Source organism: Pelophylax lessonae (genome assembly GCF_965119305.1).
Source record: "Pelophylax lessonae genome assembly, chromosome: 2".
Taxonomy (NCBI): domain Eukaryota; kingdom Metazoa; phylum Chordata; class Amphibia; order Anura; family Ranidae; genus Pelophylax; species Pelophylax lessonae.
In genome coordinates, this window is record NC_138769.1 from 46,619,865 (window position 1) to 46,641,148 (window position 21,284).

Sequence of the window (21,284 nt, forward strand, 5' to 3'; positions counted from 1 at the left end):
AACGCATCCACCAGCACTTTTTCATGTGCAGCTGTAGTAGAAAAGGAATCATCCTCACTATCAGAGTACTCAGGGTACATGGACACACACCCAACAGGATGACACGCGTCCACGGCTGCCAGATCATACTTCTGATCTGAGGAAGCAGCAGGCGAAGGTGGTGGATGCTTTTTGTTAGTCCGTTTATGCAGAACCATCAACCTTAAGACACTAAGGACTCCATGGCCCGCCGTCATTGCAGACAAAGTGGACTGGGACCAAGAAGTGCCCACCACCTCCGAGAAGGGATCAGGTGGTGAAATGTGCTCCAGGGATTTCATGGTTAACCAAGGAATCACACAGGCAAAAAAAAAATGAGAAAAAACAATGCTTTTTCCTGCCTAATGTTCTACTCCTGTAGGGGGCAGCATAACCCAAAGGTCAAGAAGATTCCGGAGCTGTGTCTGTTAATGACCGAATAAGAAAGTACTCTTCTCCCTGTGAGACCTTTAATAACGTCTTCCAGGGTAGCTCCAAACAGGCGATCTCCTTGAAAAGGAAGATCAGTCGGGGGCGTGGCCAGCACGGGACCGAGATGGACACTTGATTCCTCGCTCCGCCGCCAGACGATCACATCCAGGGCCATCCTCAGCTACAGGAACAGGATCCATACCCGAATCGAGTGCAGACACAGCAAAGCACACACCCGCTATGTCCCGGAAGCGAAAAGAGGAGACAGGGCCGAAAAAACTAACCGCATTCTCCCCGCCACCACCTCGAGGCGGCCGACAAGATGGTGCCGGCGGCCCGGGCCTTGCCGCCCCGGAGAGGCAGCGGGTTCATTAGACGGATCTCCTGGAAGAAGTACCCTCCAGAGGACATACAGACAAAAGGTAATCTCTCCCCTCATGCCTCAGAATCCTCCAGCCCTTCATGCAGCAGCCCGGCCAAATCTAAAATAAGGCTTGAAAACCCTGACAAGGCCCAAGCGCCTAGCTGTTCGATTAACACCTAACTACCAATCTCCTTGGGGACCTCTCCCATAGCCGCTTTTCCCACTGCAGGCCAACCTATCCTGGAGACTGCTCTTAAATAGATGATGTTCACCCTCCACACCTCCTTACAATCTGACATTGTGACACTTGCTAATAGATTCACTGCAGAAGTCCACTCCTTAGGAGACAGGGTTCATAATGTAGAATCCTCAGTATCTGATATAGTCACCACTGTCAATGATTTGGTAGAAGCACATGAAGAGAACGTTGAAGAGCGACACTGGCTCAAAGCGAAGATTGCTGATCTGGAGGACCGCTCCAGAAGAAATAATCTTAAGATCCGGGGCATCCCTGAATCCGTGCTTCCTGCTGAGCTACACAAATTTGCCCTTGATATTTTCTCTGCTATCCTTCCTGGAGCGACTCTCCTGGAGCTCACTATCGACCGCATCCACAGGGTCCCGAAGCCCCCTTTTCTTCCTCAGCACATACCTCGCGACACATTATTACGTGTGCACTTCTACCAAACGAAGGAAGCCATTCTCGCCAAATCTAGTTCCCTTGGCCAACTCCCTGACCCCTATTCCACTGTTCAAATCTTTGCAGACTTATCCAAACACACCCTGGATATGCGCAGACAACTATCTACCATCACGAAAGCGCTGCGGAATCAGGACCTTCCGTCTAAATGGAAACACCCCTCAAAGATCGTGGTGGAGAGGAATGGAGTATCACACTCTGTCACCACTCTGGATAGAGGCATCTCCCTGCTTCAATCTTGGGGCATAATCCCCGAACCAGCACCCCCAATAGGAGCAAAAAAATCCCCAAGTAGAGTGCTTCAGCAATGGCATTCTGTGCTGCAGCACAGCATGAGGGACACATGAAATCTAGCAGGTCTAGACGGCTAATTATGCCTGTTATCCCCACCATGTTTGTTTGTTTATGGTTGGTTTGTCCGGCTTTGTTTTTTCCCTCCCCCCTATGCAGGTGCAATTGATGAATCAATCCTGAACAGCGTGTCTACAGCCTCTCTGACCTACTGGACCACCGACCACTACACAAGCATCTCTTTCAGCTATTACAGATCTAACAACGAAGAACTCATCTCATGCCATGCTACCCTTCGATTCATCAATTGTATTATGAATATCCGCGGATGCGTGAGAAACTATACACCACACGAACTTGTGCCCACTCATGTCAGTTAAAATACTATCATTGAACGTTAATGGCTTAAACCACCCAGCCAAACGTGCATGATTGTGGCGCAAAGCTACCAGGAGCAATGCCAAAATTATCTGTGCCCAGGAGACTCACTTTCTGGATGCGTATGCTCCCGTCTGCACCCACAGGGACTATCCCACTGTATTCACAGCGTCCTGCTCCAAGAAAAGAAAAAGGGTCCTGATAGCAATCCACAACTCACTGGACTTTAACCTCATATCAACTGTAGCAGATCCCAATGGCAGATACCTTACTGTGGTGGGCTCCATAGATGGCTGCACTGTGACTTTGGTCTCAATATACGTCCCCAGTATTCAAGTTCGGTTCCTGAACCGCACGATCAAAAAAATACGATCCGTCCAGAAAGGACCCCTAATACTATGCAGAGACTTCAATCTTCCACCTGACAAGACTTATGGATACTTCAGTTAAGACCACCAGACACCAACAGTCCTTACAAGGTTTTATGCAACGAAATGGCCTCCACGATGTGTGGAGGTGCCACCACCCCTCCGACCGAGAGTTCTCTCATCATTCTGCAGTTCACAATACATATTAACGCATAGATGTAATCTTAACTGATAAAGTGTTCCGTCGGTGAGCAGCGGACTCCAAGATAGCCCCAATTACATGGTCAGGTCACGCTCCTGTGAGCATTTTGATAACACTATCTCCTACAACTCCCACTCAAAAACCTTGGCGGGCGAGGGCTGATATCCTCAAACTACCAGAAAAAGCGAATTTCTTCGAAACTCAGTAAATAGAATTCTTTCGAGACAATGTGGGGTCGGTATAGGAGTCCGCGACTCTCTGGAGTGCCCATAAGGCATTCAGTAGGGGGGTATTGATTCAATTGCAACATAGGACAAATAAGAAGCGGTCGCAACACAGACAGAACACCACGTGAAATTACTTCATTGAATTCCAGAACCAAAACAATCCCTCTTCGGACCTAAAAAAGAAACTCACGACACTTCGAAAGGAACTTCGGTCATACCTTCGACACTTATGAGAGAAATCTACAAAAGTCCAAAGACAAATACTATGCCACCAGCAACAAGGCGGGTAAATTGTTAGCCGCCAAACTTAAGGGCCAACGCGCTAAAAACAAAATTAGCTCCATCATACACCCGCGCAAAGGCGAAGTGTTACAAGATCCTAGAGACATTGCAAATTATTTAGTAGCTACTATGACTCCTTGTACAACCTTCAGGCTTCCTAAAACACATCCCCTACCCCCGAACTCAGTTTCTCAATAGCATTGCCCTCCCTTCTCTTCCCCCTGCACAACTTAATGCCCCCTTCACGATAGAGGAGATATGTAAAGCCATCACGTCCTTACCAATGGGAAAATCCCCAGGTCCTGACGGCATTGTTAACGAGTACTATAAGCTATTGAAAGAGACCCTAGCTCTCCATCTATGCGCAGTCTTTAATGATGCCGCCTCTTCATCCAAGTTCCCGACAGAAATGCTTACAGCAACCGTAATAACTCTACCTAAACCAGGCAAAGAACCCAATTCCCCGCAAAACCTCCGCCCAATATCCCTGCTTAACACTGACATTAAAATATATGCAAAAACTGTAGCCAACAGACTGATGCCAATTTTACCGCAACTTATACACAAAGACCAAAGGGGAGGCAGTCAGCGGACGCAACCAGAAGGCTTATTAATATCATACATGCCGCGGATACCACCAGAACGCATTCTCTGCTTCTTTCATTAGACGCAGAGAAGGCGTTCGATAGGGTTCATTGGGGTTACCTCCGAGAGGTGCTTCGGCATAGATGGTAGAATGTACTCGGCCATACTAGCATTGTACTCACATCCCTCTGCCCAGGTTCTAATAGACAACTTGTTATCCAAACCTTTTGACATTATGAATGGGACGAGGCAGGGATGTCCTCTCTCTCCCCTTATCTTTAACCTAGCTATAGAACCCTTAGCCCAGAAAATACAGACAGACTCACGCATTACAGGCATCACTGTAGGCACACAGCTTATTCGCAGATGACGTGATCCTGATGGTCTCCAACCCCACTACATCCCTTCCGAGGATTAAACACATTCTCACGGAGTTTGGAGATGTATCCCTGTATAAAGTGAATGAAGCCAAATCCCACATCTTAGACCTAGGGATAGATGGCATAACTAGAAATATCCTTACACGCTCTTTCCCATATAAATGGACTGATGCTGGTATCACTTACCTAAGTATAACTCTTACTAGGTCTACGAAACGCCTATTCCAAGCCAACTTTGCCCCCTTTAAATCACAAATGTCTAAAGAACTGCAGTCTCTATCCAAATTTGAACTCACGTGGTCAGGAAGGTTAGCAGCCTTTAAGATGTGCACCTTGCCCAAACTACTCTCTCTCTATAGGTCTCTGCCCATACCCATTCCCAAATCCTTCATACACGCACTGCAGTCTATGCTATCCCGCTATTTATGGCAGGGTAAAAGAGCCAGATGTTCTAGAAACACCTTAATGAAAACTAAAGATGTGGGGGGTGCCTCTTTACCAAACCTAGAGGAGTATTACTTCACTACTATACTGTCACAACTACGCACATGGTTCCAGCATTCTCCCGATAATCTTTGGGGACTGATAGAACGGGATTTGACCCCTCACCATAACCTCACCACCTGGCTATGCAGTAAAAAGAGAGGAGACAAACTACCAGCCTATATTTCCCCAACCATTAGGGCACCGGTTTCGGCATGGCTTTACTTGACACACACCAGATGGAAGTGCACACCACTCAACACAATCACTCTTCAGCTACTAAGTGTACTCCAAATTGTTCCTGACAAACTTACTCCCGTGGCTGCAAAAAGCCCTTGTATCATTAGATACACTTTATTCTGAAGGCTCCCTCAAACCATTTTTGCAATTGTCCTCTTAACTACACCTAGACACAGCGGAATGATATCGATACAAACAGATTGCATCCTGTCTGCATCAAAACCCTCAGCTTAGAGCTAAGATTCCTACCAAAATTTGGGGATATCGAACGTCTCCCTTGCCAATAGCTAAGGGTATATCGACTATCTACCCCATACTTGGAGAAAAAAAGCACATTCACCAAGACTCCCCCCCCCCCCCCCTTGTGAAATAGGAACAAGACCTAGGGCACACATTCACCCCGTACTAATGGAAAATAGCACTAACATCGGGATATAAAGCCACACTCAGCGCATCTCTTAGGGAACTACACCTAAAAATATCTCTCCGGTGGTACCTTACACCATCCAACATAGTGAACTTTGCTCCAAACTCCCCATCCACATGCTGGAGGGGGTGTGGCCATGTGGGTACTATCAAACACATTCTGTGGGAATGTCCCCCCATATTCACATTATGGACAAAAGTGTTCCAAATGCTCTCCAAAATCATAGAAGTCTCACTCCCTCAGTCACCTGAGCTGGCCCTGTTGAACTTCTCAATCGAAAACATTGCATTGCAATCCCGCAAATTAGTGTTAAATGTACTCCTAGCAACCAGAATTGGCATTACCAGAAAATGGAAGTGCGATCAGCCTCCATCTCTCTTGGAGATTATTAATACAACCCAAACCCACCACACATTTGAATTACTTATGACCCCCACATGTAAGCTTTATCAAATGGAAAAATCCAAATGGCAACAATGGACTCATTGGTATAGAACACATTTCTACAACTAACTTCATCTGATGACATTAGACCCTGTCATTTCTTGTTTGAACGCTAGGTGGCGATAGTGTGCCTCCCTGGGACAGAAGTTAATATGTGAAAGTTCATATCAGCATTACCAACTTTTGCAGATAGAGGGCATGGCATGCATACATTATACATCATTGATTTAATGCGCCAAGGCTTAAACCTGCTGTACACGCTTCTCTTTACCCTGTTGTTATTTGGTTATATTGCCGTGATATACTGTTGAATTTCACCTGCTTGCACATTTACACCTGTTTGAGTAAATTGCAATAAAAATCATTTGAACTGAAAAGGAAGATCAGTCAAGGCCTTTTTGAAGTCTGATCCACAGACCAGCACTTGAGCCAAAAGACACACCGAAGGACCACTGCTAAAACAGAGGTGAGCCATCAAGGGAGCCGCATCCAAAGAGGCATCACAGATGAACTGCAGCCCCTGGACAAGCTGGTCCGCCAGCTCGGCATAAGCAGGGGGAGCTGTTCCCCCCTTCAGGTCATGGTGTAGGAGCTTAGCCCACTCAGTCAGAGTCTGCGACACCAGGGCAATGGTGAATGCCGGCCTCATTGCCGAACCAGCCAAAGTGTACATATTGCGGGCCACAGCCTCTGCATTCCGGTCAGCCGGATCCTTAAAGGCCGGGGACTCTTCAACCGGAATCATAGTTGCCTTGTTTCTGGAAATCTGGAAAGCGGAGGGACTCCTCATATGGGGTAACGCCTAGTAAAGCGCGTAGGAAACCCACGGGGATGCTTTAGTCGTCCCCACTCCTTAGCAACAATTCTGTCAAACTAGGCAGGGAAAGGAAACACCTTTGCCGCTCTGGATGGCTTGTGAGTGCCAAAGGGTACCTGTGCCTCCGTCGCAGCTTCAGCTGCGTCCTCCATCTTTAGAGTCTCATGCACAGATACAATCAGTGCTTCCACCAGCACCTTTTCGTTCGCAGACGTGGAGGAATCATCCTTAACCACTTAAGCCCCGGAGGATTTGGCTGCTAAACGACCAGGGGGTATTTTGCGATTCGGCACTGCGTGACTTTAACGGACAATTGTGCGGTCGTGCGACGCTGTACCTAAACGAATTTGACGTCTTTTTTCCCACAAACAGAGCTTTCTTTTGGTGGTATTTGATCACCTGTGCGCTTTTTACTTTTTGCGCTATAAACAAAAAAAGAGCGTCAATTTTGCAAAAATAACAATATTTTTCACATTTTTTTATATGAAATTCCCCAAAAAAAAAAATTTAAAAATCAAAATTTTTTAACAATTTCGGCCAATTTGTTTTATCCTACCTATGTTTGGTAAAAAAAAAAAAAAAAAAAAAAAAATCGCAAAAAGCGTATTTTTATTGGTTTGCGCAAAAGTTATCGCGTTTACTAACAAAGGGAAAGATTTTTGTAATTTTTGTTGTTTTTTTTTTAACGCGTAATGGCGGCAATCTGCGATTTTTTTTTGCGGTACTGCGACATTGTGGCGGACAGATCGGACCCTTGACTGACATTTTTGGGGTTACCAGTGACATTTCTACAGTAATCAGTGCTATACATATGCACTGTTACTGTAAAAATACACTGGTAGTGAAGGGGTTAACTTTATTTGGGAGGGAGGGGCTGTGTGTGTCCCTAGGGGCGTGCTTTCTACTGTGATTGGCTGTGGCTTGAGCTGTAAGGACACTGATCAACGGTTCTACATAGTAGATCCGTCTGATCAGTGTTTTTACACCGAGGAGAATGACAGGTGGCTTGCTTACACAAGCCGCCTGACTTTCTCCCTCTCCCCCAACGATCGCCGAGTGACCGGCATACATCGGGTCCGCCAGTCACACGCGCGGGGGGGGGGGGGGGGGGGGGGGGGTTCGTGACCGCGCGGGCACGCGCTCACTCCCCAGACCCTCCCAGGCTAGTGACGTTAATTAACGTCACTCTGCCTGGCCGGGGCTGACCGCCGCTGTAAATTTACTTGCGGCGGTTGGCAAGCGGTTAATATCAGAGAATTCCAGGCGCGTGGTTGCACACCCAGCAGGGTGACCCACGTCCGCAGTGGCCGAATCAGATTCAGGATCTGATGAGACAGATGAGGCAAAGGGAAGGCGGGGGCGCTTTTGCTAGCCAGTCGCCCGCAAGCCAACTTCACCGGGGACACAAGGGACTCCAGGACCGCTGTCAGTGCACGGATAAATGGTTGGGACTCGGAGGAAACCACAGCCTCAGAGAGGTGATCAGATGGGGAAATGTTCTCCAAAACTATATGAGTAACCAGGGGGACCCCACAAAAGGTGTAAAACACTGCTAAAGGACAACCCCCACCGCGCTGGCAGCATCACCCGGTCGCAAGGCACCAAGCGATCCTCACCAGACTCACCACCTGCAGAAACAAGCGCCTGCAGCCACCAGGATAATGCACTACACATGCGTCGATCAGGAAGTAAAATCAACCAGCTCTCAGCACCAGGGGATGAGGAGGGGCTCCCACTGCCGAAATTGCCACCCACAGTGCTCCACTGTCATGCCCGCCGCTGTTTTCAATGAAAAACCACCGCAAGATGGCCGGACTACACGAACATGGCCGCTGTGTATAGGAATACACAGACTACAACAAAATGGTGGCACCACGAGGCATACGGGGACCCAGGAGGGAGACCAGGTCTCAAGAACAGATCCAGGCAGGATGGGAGGCCTGTGGCAGGAGCCCCCACCAGGTACAACACCCCCCCCCGCACAGTCGATCGTCCGGTCGCCTGCGCCGCATCCCCCCCCCCCCCCCCCAGGCCTCTTATTGCTAGTAAGTCCCCTGCCCCAACCCCAGGAACAGTGGCCAGACAACCCAAACAGCCCAGGAATATGTGGAGAGGTGAGACTCTCGGCGGGGGGGAGGGGGGGCTGCCTGCGGGAAGGAGGGGAACCGGGGGGTCCGACCATCCCAAGAAGGGGCCCATGTCCACCCCAGAGGGAGGGGGGGCAGCTACTCACCATACCAGGAACCAAGCGGGCACCACTCCAGACAGAATCCCTCTCCATCTAAAGTGTACATATTGCGGGCAACAGCCTCTGCCTTTCTGTCAGCCAGATCCTTAAGGACCGGGGACTCTTCAATCGCAATCACGGTTGCCTTGTTCAATATGATAACCTGTGGACAACGGGGGAACAGTCCCCTTCTTAATAAGGGACTCCTCATAGGGGTAACGCCTAGTAAATCGCTTAGGGAACCCAAGGGGATGCTTTGGTCGTCCCCACTCTTTAGCGACAATTCTGTCAAAATAGGGGGTGAAAGGAAGCACCTTTGCCACTCTGGATGGCTTGTGAGTGCCAAATGGAACCTGCACCTCTGTCGCAGCTGCATTCTCCATTCTCAAGGTCTCACGCACAGATACAATCGGTGCTTCCACCAGCGCATTTTCGTGCGCGGTTGCAGATGTGGAGGAAACATCCTCACTATCTGAGGATTCTTGGGCATGGTCGCAGCAGGGTGACCCATGTCCGCGGCGGCCAAATAAGATTCAGGATCTGAGGAGACCGATGAGGTAGGGGAAGACGGTGGTGCTTTTTGCTAGCTCGTGGCCCAAAACCCACCTCCACTTGGAACACAAAGGACTCCAGGACTGCTGTCAGTGCATCAATGAATGGTTGGGACCTGAACGGGCCCGCAGCCTCAGAGAGGGGGTCAGATGGCAAGATGTGCTCCAAAGACTCCATGAGTCACCAGAAGGACCCCACAAAAAATGTAAAACACTGCAAAAAGACAATCCCCACTGCATTGGCTGCACTGCCCGGTCGCCAGTCACAAAGCACAAAGCGATCCTCAGCAGAAAGGGAGAGAACCCCACCAGACTCACCACCCAGCAGAAACAGGCACCTGCAGCCACCAAGATAATCTGCACTCCACGTGCGGCGATCAGGAAGTGAAAAGATCCAGGAGTCAGTACTAGGGGCTCCCAACCGCAGCAATTGGCGCCTACAGGGCTCCACTGTCATGGCCGCTGCTAATTTCAATGGCAAACCACCGCAAAACGGCTGCCTGACTACACAAACATGGCCACCATGCATAGAAACACACAGGCTACAGCAAAATAGCGGCACCCGAGGCTCCCAGGCAGGAGCCCCCACCAGGTAAAACACCTCCCTCTCTGATCGTCCAGTCGCCGGCGCACACCCCTCCCCCCCCCCCCAATCTGATCACAACAGCGTCCTGCCCCCACCCCAGGAGGTGGACCAGACCACCCACACAGCCCCAGCATAAGTGAGGGGGGTAGGATGGGGGACAGATGGAGGGGGCGTGTCTGACGGGAAGGAGGGGAACCTAGGGGTCCGACCACCCCAAGAAGGGGCCCATGTCCACCCCAAAACCTCCAGGGGGAGAGGGGGGACAGCTGCTCACCATATCTGGAGCCAGACGGGCACTGCTCCAGACAAAACCCCTTGCCATCGAAATGGGGTGGGGGGGGGGGGGGGCGGTCAGCCAGGAGGAACGTTGTGACTCAGGGCAACACCCAGTCCGTATGCGACCTGGCAAGGAGTTTAACTCACAGGCCAGCCCTGGTCCAATGTCGCGGCCGACCTATTGCGGAGCTGAGGTCTGCATGCGCTAACTGGCCAGACTGGGGTGACCACTGGATCTAGAGCAGTGGTTCTCAACTCCTGTCCTCTGGACCCACTAACAGGCCAGGTTTGCAAGATAAATAAAATTCATCACAGGTTATATAATCTGCAGCTTAATGATTGCAGTATTCTAGTCTGCATCTCCCTAAGGTAAAACTTAAAATTTGGCCGGTTAGTGAGTCCTGAGGACAGGAGTTAAGAACCACTGATCTAGAGTATCCAGCCCGTCGCCCAGTCCAGCAGTTGATTGTAGAGCTCACAGGAAAAAAAACAGTAGAAAAATATTTCTATCTAAAAAAATTTGCCAGGACCAGAGATTCCAGCAAGGAGCTAGGTCCTTACTACTGACTAGGCAGAAAAACAGAGTACCTATAGCTGGGAGAGGGAGTATACCCCCTGGGACTGCCCATAGGTGTAGCCAGGTTCATTTTATGCCTTGTGTTCTACTATGTGTAAAGAGAAAAAAAAAAAAGATTTAAAGCGCCCTAATCTCTACATGCTCGCGGGCAGAAGCATACGCATACAAATATTTAATAAACAGTATTCGCACCACACGAGGTATCGCCACGAACATTAGAGCTAGAGCAATAATTCTAGCGATAGACCACCTCTGTAACTCTAAACAGGTAACCTGCAAAAACGTTATAAAATGTCGCCTACAGAGATTTTTAAGTATCGTATTTTGTCGCCATTTCACGAGCATGCGCAAACCCCTACGCAAATACCGTGTGACATAAGAAAAATTGCAAATGTCGCCATTTTATTTCCCATTTTATTTCCCATTTTATTTCCTAAGGTCTCTGCAAAAAAAAAAAAAAAAAGTAATTTTCTAGCAGAGATACGGATTTAAACTTTTAAACAAAAAGTGCCAGAAACAGCATGGTCTTAAAGTGGTAAAGCTTGACTCCAAGCAGAGCTAATTAATCTTTAATACTTTTAACACTATCAATTTGTTATGTCAGACCTCTCTAAGCTACCCTGAGTGCAGCTAATATGTGCAGTGGGGAGCCGCACTTCTGGCTACCTGTTGCATTGGAATGGAGTCTATGAATGATTTCAATTTCCAGTGTTGTTCCTCTGCCCCGCTCACTCTCCTGTGTTATTCACAAAGTACAACAATGGTGTCTATGCTGCCCTTTGTGAACAGATTCACAGAGGGAGGGGGTGGATGCACAACACTAGAACTGGTGTCGTGCACAAACCCTGTTCCAATGCAGTGAGGAGCATGAATTGTTGCTCCCTGCAGTACATATCAAAAATACTTTGAATGCACTGGAGTAATATATTGATAGAATATATATATTTATTATATCAGCCCTCAAAAATTCCACTCGCCTGCTCGGATTTTGCGAGTGGAATGTGGGAGGATGGGGAGTAAGGGCTGTGCTGTATGGGGAATGCATTAATGCCTGACGCCGCCGTTCACAACGCAGCCTGCATTCTTTCGTACAGCTCCTCTCCACCTCCGGCACCTGGGACCGCCCCTCTCCGCCTCCTGAATGTCCCCGCCCCTCACAGGCTCGCAGCGTGAGCATCAGTGGCGGCTGGTGCGTTGGCTTCAGAAAAGGGTGGACCCGGGGCGCAGAGCAGTGCGCCCTAAGCCCACCCATTGTGTGACAATAGCGAATGAATATTCCCTATTGTCACACGGATCCTCCTCCTGGCCAATCAGGAAGCGGGTCCAAGACCTGTTTCCTGATTGGCCGAAAGGCGAACAATTGCCATTGGCCAAGGATGAGGACTCGGGAGACGCGGAGGATTGAGGAGAAGCCGCCGCTGCATCTGGTAAGTGCACTGGTCTCTCTGCATGCTGTGGTCACTCTGCATTGCAAGTGGGCACGCTGTGGTCACTCGGCATTTACTCAGGGAAAGCACTTTTTTGCTTTTATGTTTACATTGATACTGTTAAAGTTGTTGTTGTTAATATTTTTTTGCAATTTAATTCTGAATAAAACATTTAACAGTGCAATTTGAGATATTTTACGAGGGCGTGTTTAGGGGCGGAGCAGAGTAGGGTTTGGGTGGGGCAACAAGTGGCGAGTAACTCAAGGCCTGGCTAGTAGCTCATGACTTAAAATTTTGAGCCCTGTATTATATTGTGTAACTGTACTGTAAGAATCACAAATAATTACTGATTCTAAACACCCATCTAAATAAGCGATCAGTCACCTAGATGAGAATACATGATAAGGGAAGACATGTGAACAGTCTAAGATCTAACATCCAGAAATTAGTACATCAGCTGATATCTTTAAAAATTAAACTTATACCATCAACACAAGCCCATCAATGCAGATCCTAAGGCTGGGTTCACACTACTGCGATGTTAGACATAGCATGTAACTTGCACTGCTGTGCAGATCACATGCAATGTCTGTGCGATGCAAATTAAGCCATACAGATTGTATGGCTGAATTTGCATCCCATTCACACCAAAATGATGCAGGACACTTTTTTGGTCCACACTGGATTCGGATCTGATTCCTGCACTATTTGGCAGTTCGTACTGCGATCTGATCTGGGGGCATCATTAACTTTGTATTGACATCCACAGTGGTTCGCATAGCACAGTGTGAACTGCCTGTGAGAGATATGCGATGCGGGAACCCACACTGGAATCGCGCTGGTTCCTGCATCACAATATTTTGAACCCATCCTAAAGGTGAATACCACACATAGCCTTTTCTGCAAAACATTTCATTTCTAACAACTCACACTTGGGTCATCTTTCAATTGTCTCAACCAAAGTTTTGTAAATAATTTTCATAAAGAACTTACCGCATTGAAGCAATGCGTTACTTTAACACCATTAACGATGTCCCATATGAAGAGGTTTCCATCATACCCTGCAGATAACATCACCCTGTGATCAAATGGATGAGGCTCCAAGACAAAAATGTCATTTTCATGACCCTGTATGTAAATAACAACACATGAAACTAGAACAATTCTTTTAATAAGAGTTATCAACCCAGCTGTCCGCCCACAAAGATAAATTCCCAATAGTCGTTGAAAAATACATCAGTAAGATTTTCCGCAAAAAGGAGAGATTTACAGCTAAAATGGAAGTCAACTATTTTCTTGTCTCTATGAGGCCCTTTGTGGGGTGAAATGTTAGGGAGTGGGAGGGCGACAGGTGAGACTATAGGTTGAGATTCCTCTACTTCATATATTAACCACTTCAATACAGTGCACTTTCACCCCCTTCCTGCCCAATTTTCAGTTTTTAGCGCTGTTGCATTTTGAATGACAATTGCGCAGTCATGCAACACTGTACCTAAACCAAATTTATGTCATTTTTTCCCCCACAAATAGAGCTTTCTTTTGGTGGTATTTGAACACCATAAGGTTTTTTCTTCAGAGAATCTGGTTTTAATGAGACATTGGCCACTGGCCCATGTTAAAGTGGGCAGCAGGACACACTATTTATAAAACAAACCTAGTACACCATATTCACAAGGCTAAAGCAAAATAAAAAGGTAAGAGAAACATTTAAAGGTAGTTCCCTCGGCACACATAATGGGATGGATTTACTAAAACAGGAGAGGGCAAAATCTGGTGCAGATGTGCCTTTTAGCCAATTAACTTCCACTTTGTCAATTAGGTTTTGACAATAAAACCTGGAAGTTGATAGATTTCTATGCAGAGCTGCACCAGATTTTACACTCTCCAGTTTTAGTACATCAACCTCAATGTATCACCTATCACTCTATAACATGTTTAAACAGCGGCTGAAGTAATCAGTAAGGTCTTCTATTAGATAAATTCATACAAATTTTTCATTTAACCACTTGCTGCCCCGCCCACCATCAAATGACGGTGGAGCGGTGCAGCTCTCGTTCTGGGACGCCATCATATAAAGACGTACCAGAATACCCCCGCGGGGGCACGCAGTGCTGCGATCGTGGCAGCGCCGTGTTACTAGGACAAGGCGCGACCCGATCTGGTTACAGAGCCAATTACATGGCTCTTTAACCATGTGTTCGGCTGTGTCCAATCACAGCCAGTCACATGTAAATGAGGAAGTGACGTTTATCAGCTCTCCTCGCCTGTAAGTGTGTGGCGAGGAGAACCGATCAGAGGCTCCTCTTCAAAGGGGAGCCTAGGATAGGTAATCAGGGCACTGATCATAAGTGCCCTGATTACTGTAAAGTAAAAAAATTTGCCCGCTCGTCTGTGCCTGCCCATCGGCGCCCGCTCGTCTGTGCCTGCCCATCGGCGCCCGCTCGTCTGTGCCTGCCCATCGGCGCCACTTATTAGTGCTCATCAGTGGCGCCTATTAGTGCTCATTAGTGCCTCCTATCAGTGCCCATTAGTGCGGAATATTAGTTCCACCTCATCAGTGCAGCCTATCAGTGCCGCCTCATCAGCGCACATCAGTGAAGGAGAAAAATTACTTTTTTTCAAAATGTTCTGTCTTTTTTTTTTTTGTAAGAAATAAAAAATCCAGCGGTGATTAAATACCACCAAAAGAAAGCTCTATTTGTGTAAAAAAAAAAATGATAAAAATTTCATATGGGTACAGTGTAGCATGACCATTGTCATTCAAAATTAGACAGCGCTGAAAGCTGGCCTGGGCAGGAAGGGGGTGAAAGATTCCTGTATTGAAGTGGTTAAGGAGCTGTCACACATCAGTTGATGCAAGTCATGACCTTCTTTCTTGGCAATAAGAGAATAGCTTGTGAACCTTACATTATACAGGCCTGCTGGGTTTACTATTCAGCAATAGTTCAGCTCGAACCCTGATGTGCAACAATGCATCTATAGTTTGTGAACATTTGATCCGTTGGCAAGTTAGTAGCCCATGTAAATAATGTGCTGGATTTTACAAGTTGCTGTGGCAGCAGCACTTCAAATACACAGATGAACTGCTAGTCAGGTAACCAGTATCCTTACAAATATGTGCAGCTCATGCAATGGCAGCTCAGAGAGTCTAAACTATTTTGAAGCAAAGCAGAGACAGCTCACATGGACCTGGGCAGGGGGAGGTATAAAGGATGACAATAACCTCTTTTGCACAGATACTTATCCCTATTCAACATTAATAAAGCAAACTTCATGCATTTGACTGGGTCCCCACACTAAGTATTAAACCGCAGCAATAAAGTTCAAAAACCAGCTTCAGCTTAGTCTCCTCCCATAGTACACCCGCATTCTCACCCCCCCCCCCCCCCCATTGTGTTTCACCTTGTATAGGAATTAGTCATTTTACACTAGATTGCGTTTATAAGAGTAACTCCACTTTTGTTGGAAAAAAGAAAACGCATTTCCCTCCTAAGGGATTTTAACAAATTCTGTTGCAGATTCCTACCTTAGGTTATTTGGGGAAATAGCTGTCCATTTGTCTGTGTCCATGTGGATCTGCATGGGAGTGGTTTTATAATCATTAGTCAGCTGCTGCACCTGCAGGGCTCTAATGAGGAAAGTGTTAGGGTCTGCATCCCGTTAGACATGATTTCACCAAAGATGGTATTTTTGTTTCAGGGGATGCTCAAAATCTCACTTGCACCTTACTGCAGACTTCTGGGAAAATCACTAAGCCAATCACACAAGCAGGTAAAGACATATCTAGGGAGTGTTCTGTACACCACTTGAGTACAGAAGGCAGCCGCATTGCATTTTACAGAAAATACAGCGCTGCGGATTGAATGGGAAAGGCAATTTTTAATAACATTCAATTAGAATATAACTTGTGTCACAATTGTATGAGCTATATTAATTCTTTATAATTTACTATTTTTTTCCCACAAAAGTGGAGTTACCCTTTACAGCAAACTGCCAATGTTCGCTACAAACCGTGCTTTAGTTAAGATCATTAAAACAAATCATTTGAGTGTGATAGTCTGAAACTCACCTTCAGAACATGCAGTAGGCTGCCAGTATGAGAATCCCAGACCTTTAGCAGGTGGGCGCTACACGCAGTCACCACAAAGTTGTCAGTGAGATCCCATGCAATCATGAGGACTTTTGGCTTAGAATATTGTGGAATATCGCTGCATTGGTATCTAAAAATAAAAAAAAGTTCGGACAAAATAGTAACAATTAAACAAGTAAAAGTACTTTCAGTCAAAAGCTTGCTTCTGGACAAATCACAGATTGTTAAAGAGAAAAGGCCAACTGCCAGAAGAAAAAGGGTGTCAATAGTTGAGCTTTCCGGGGTAAAACACTAGCTGGATTATCTTTTTGTTTGGGATGGATTTGTACAAGTGTTCTGGTTTTTCTTTTAGTTCGAGAAAAACTCTGGGGCAGTTATAACTGGTTACTGGCCAAACATGGCAAGCGTATCTCTGCATAATAGATTAAAGTGATTCTAAAGAAAACGTCCCGGATCAAGCAGTCTCACCCAATAATCCACACTTGTTGAACCCCTCCTAAACCCATTTCTATATTGCTGCCCAAACCGGAAGCATGGACCCAGAGGCGTAGCTAGAACCTTCAGGGCCCTGGTGCAAGAAACCAGGAAGGGCCCCCCGGACCCCTGGCCGGGGTGCCCTTCCCTTCAAGTCTGGGGCTCTTCCTGCTGATCCTGGGACTGTTTACTCTCATTGCAGGGCGCTTTGTTACGGTCCTGCAGTGGGACTCTTTCACAAGTTCTGCAGTGAGCCCCCTTCCTGACATCATGGGGACTCCCCAGGGTGGTGGAATGCCAGGGCCCGGTCGCAAGTGCAACCTTTGCGATCCTGGAAGTTCACCCACTGGAGTCAGTAGAATTTTTTTTGGTATTTTAATTGTATTATTTATCATCTTATTATTTTTTTTTTTTTTTTACAATGTCACTGACTATGACTCTGTCCATTCAGAAAAGGAAGAAGCTGGTAAATTACATATTTACCGACCCCTTCCTGGTTCTCTATTGTGACACATCAACTGCAGCAGCCGGCAGGAGAGAGAAGGGAACACAGTGGGGTGGAGGGCAACACAGAAGGGGGGGACCAGGGGAGCACACAGGGGCTCAGAAAAAGCAGAACACAGGTGAACTGGATACGAGTGGCAGGGGCAGCATACAGAGGAACCAATCTACTCCATTTTCCTCCTGCAGCTACAGAAGGAAAGAGGAGGACAGTGATTTCTCTACATGCTGCCCACGCCGCCCCTCCTATCCAGGTGTACAGGGGAGCTGCACAGGCCCCATAGAGCATGGGGCCCAGTTGCAATTGCAACCCCTGTAGTTGCGCCCCCACATGGACCAAATACAACTAAGTACATTTCACAAATGGTAACTGATGCTTCATTGAAACACACCTATCATCTGACTTAAATGTTCCCACTACATACTTTTTTCGATATCAGCAGCTCTCCCATGCCTTTTCCAGTCTATTTCAACAGGCCTCCATTGTAGTGACGCCCAATGCTCAGGACTGAATGTATGGAGAAGCCCACATTCCACTTAAATGCCCACTTACTCTCAATATCCCTACCTACCTACCCTAGATACTCTTAAGGCCAAGTGATAAACACAGGCATGTCCAACCTGCGGCCCAGGGGCCGCATGCGGCCCAGAACCGCAGGCAATGCGGCCCACTGCCCCCTGACAATTTTTTTTTTTTTTGCTGGGGAGGAAGGAAATCGAGTTGGGGGCACGGCTACAGAGGCTGCCTCGGAGGGGATCATCCACTAGTTGTGTTAAATTAGTGCTGGGGAGGGCTTTAGCATAGGAAGGGCGAAGTGGCATTTTATTACTTATATACCTTAACTACAGTATATATTTTATATGCGGCCCGAGAAAATTTCTCTACACTCAATGTGGCCCAGAGAAGCCAAAAGGTTGGACACCCATGGACAAACACCTGGAGGATAAGGACTGGGATGTTATTTGGGACTTTTCTTTTCACACGTTGATCTTCCCGGGAGACAGACTTATACAATTAAAAGGTAGTACATAGGGCCTACTTTACTCCCTCTAGAATACATAAAATGAATTGTTCTCATTCCCCAGAGTGCTGGCAATATGGTCAATCCCCGGGAGATTTGTACAATATTTTCTGGACTTGCCCTGTCATTTCTGGGTTCTGGACTGAAGTGTTGTGTGTAATAAATATTGTTTAACTGGAGGAGAACCCGATTCCCACTGTAGCTGAGAGGACACTGGTCAGTCTTCTCTCCTATGCCAGGAAAGCTATTAACACTTAAAAAAAACAGCCCCCTCCACATCCATCTCCTGCTATAAAAAGCTTAGTGAAAAAAAAATCTTCACTATATAAAGATACCAACACTAAATCAGGGTTGCCCTGCAAAATAGGAGAGTGTGGTCTAAATCAGTGGTCCTCAACCCAGGGCCCACTAACAGGCCAGGTTTGCAAGATAACTAAAATACATCCCAGGTGATATCATTTGCTGCTCAGTGATTGCTGTACTCTAGTCTGCATCTCCCCAAGGTAATACTTAAAATATGGCCTGTTAGTGGGCCCTGAGGATCACTGGTCTAAATTGCTAGCTGACCCTACCATGGAATCACCACGATTGGTTGTTACATTGCCACAGAAGAGTTTCATGCACTGTAGTTTTGATGGGGCCATTTATGAAGCATCCCTCATTCTGCTATGGAGTTATAGCAAACCGCCCATATCTGCTTGATAGAATTATCATGTTCAGCCACACCTTGATGATTCCAGTGCTATCTGTGCTTATAACATGTATCTATCTACGAGACATTACTACATTGGTACCCGTGTGGGTAGAACTTCAATACCTTTTTTTATTTTGTTTGGTTTTTTTTTGTCTCTATATATTTTTCTTGTAAATGAGATAAAAATAATAAACAAGTTTTCCCAATATAAAGGGTTCTAAAAGTTATTTATTTATTTATTTTTTTGAAAGCTGCATTCAGGAGTTTTTTTTTTTTTTTTTACTTTCATCGAATCGATGCTGCAACCTGCTAGGTGATATAGATTTTTTTTCTTTTGAAAGTCTATACTTCTGACTTCATAAATATGAATATTTATTGTATATAGCACAGCATGTTTTCAGACAAAGAGGTTCTGAGGGACTGCAGGGGCCACCACAACAACTGTGGGCCACATATGGTCTATATAGGTAACTTTACAGTTGATTCAGTAGGATGGATGAGATCAAGATTGAGGCATATGGTTATTGAGGTAACAATTATTCCTGTGATCACATACCTGTCATCCATATTTACACTCATATCAAGCGTAATACTGTGCCATTCCGGTTTCGAGCTCCATATCTGAGCTGTTCCATCTTTGCTTCCACTGATGAACCTAAAAAAAAAAAAAAAAAAAACACAAACACTGATTATCACGTTAAAAGTGGAAGAAAAATAAAAAAAAAAAAGCATAAAATTAGTTGAAGCGACTCATCCAAGTTTCAGTATTTTTAGATCTTCCTTATAATGGAGTACCAAACTTCTCTTTCCTCGGTTGAAGAGACGAATACCTGCTCTCAGTGTTAAAGAGGAAGTAAACCCTCGGTACAAAAATTAGAAAAATAAAAACCTGTAAAGACAAAGGCATAATGAGCTAGTATGCATCGCATACTAGCTCATTATAAAAAAAACTTGCCTTAAAACGAAGCCCCCGCAGTGCCGCCCGCTCAGCGACAGGACGGCCGACATGTTCGGCCGTCCTGCTTCCTGGTTCGCATCCTCTGGCCATATGATTGGTGCGATTACATCACTCCCACGCATGCGCGCAGGAGCCACCGGTCACGGCACAGGGCTCTGAAGGAACAGCACGGGTGGCCGTTCTTTCAGAGCGCATGCGCCGATGACGTCATTGGCTGCATGCACTGTAAATATCTCCTAAACTATGCAAGTTTAGGAGATATTTACAGCACCTATAGGTAAATGTCAGCAAAGTGGGTTTACAACCACTTGAAAGTGTTTTTTTTTTATTTATATTTTTAGTTTTAGATAGAATAGAGAGGGATTAGAACACTGTCAGTTTTTATTGCGGTCTGTGCCGCAGTTAGGGAGATTCACTCTCTATTTGTACGGTTTACCATGAGCATTAAAAAGTGAAAAATTCAAATTTTGGGCTGTCCCCAGAAAAGTAATAGAGGGGAATCTTCCAATAGGGACACTAGCTCTGGTGACCTGGGAGTCCCCCAAAGGATTCCCTTAACATGCACTGATTTCCTTCTGGTTTAGTTATGGGACAGGTAGTGAAAAATCTGACAGGGGTTATAACCCTCCCTTGCACTATCCAAAATGAAAACCCCCAATTTCTGTGTGCAGAAGTAATTGCTACGAAGAAAGCCACCGTCTGACAAGGTAAGCAGAGGAATCTCACAAATATTTTCAAAGGGTGGTTTTTGAAGAACAGAGCACAAGATTAGGATCCCACAGAGGCACCAGGAACCGTACCGGCGGAGCAAGTGGCAAACTCCTTGTACAAAAGTGTGAACCAAGGAATTTGAGGCCAACAGCTGTTGTAAGAAAATTGCCAAAACTGAAATCTGGACCTTGATGGTACCCGGGGCCAAACGCTGATCTACACCTCTTTGTAGAAACTCCAGCAGACGTGATATTGAAAAAGAACATGGGGGAAACCCCCGAGACTCACACCAAGTAATGTACGCCTTTCCAAACTCAAAAGTAAATCTTCAGAGAAGTAGATTTCCTAGCTCTTAACAGAGTAGGAATCACCGAATCAGACAACCCCCTGTCCCTCAGTACCTGGCTTTCAGTAGCCAGGCCATTCAAGCCAGTGACTGTAAAGCAGGATGAAGATCGGTCCTTAAGACAAGAGATCTTATCGGAGAGGAAGTCTCCACGGGGCATCGGCTACCAGCCTTACCAGGCCTGTGTACCAAGGTCGTCGAGGCCA

The 21,284-nt window shown here is 46.4% G+C and overlaps 1 protein-coding gene across 1 annotated transcript in view; it reads right to left on the minus strand.

Moving 5' to 3' along the window:
- The window catches only part of LOC309545909 (bromodomain and WD repeat-containing protein 1-like), a 348,182-nt gene that overhangs the window by 131,275 nt on the left and 195,623 nt on the right, over positions 1-21,284 (minus strand). The window contains exons 13-15 of the mRNA XM_082245330.1: positions 19,620-19,718; positions 16,352-16,502; positions 13,276-13,410 (exon numbers count right to left, since the gene is read on the minus strand). Coding sequence (XP_082101456.1) covers positions 13,276-13,410; positions 16,352-16,502; positions 19,620-19,718 — 385 coding nt within the window. The remainder of the gene's footprint in view (positions 1-13,275; positions 13,411-16,351; positions 16,503-19,619; positions 19,719-21,284) is intronic.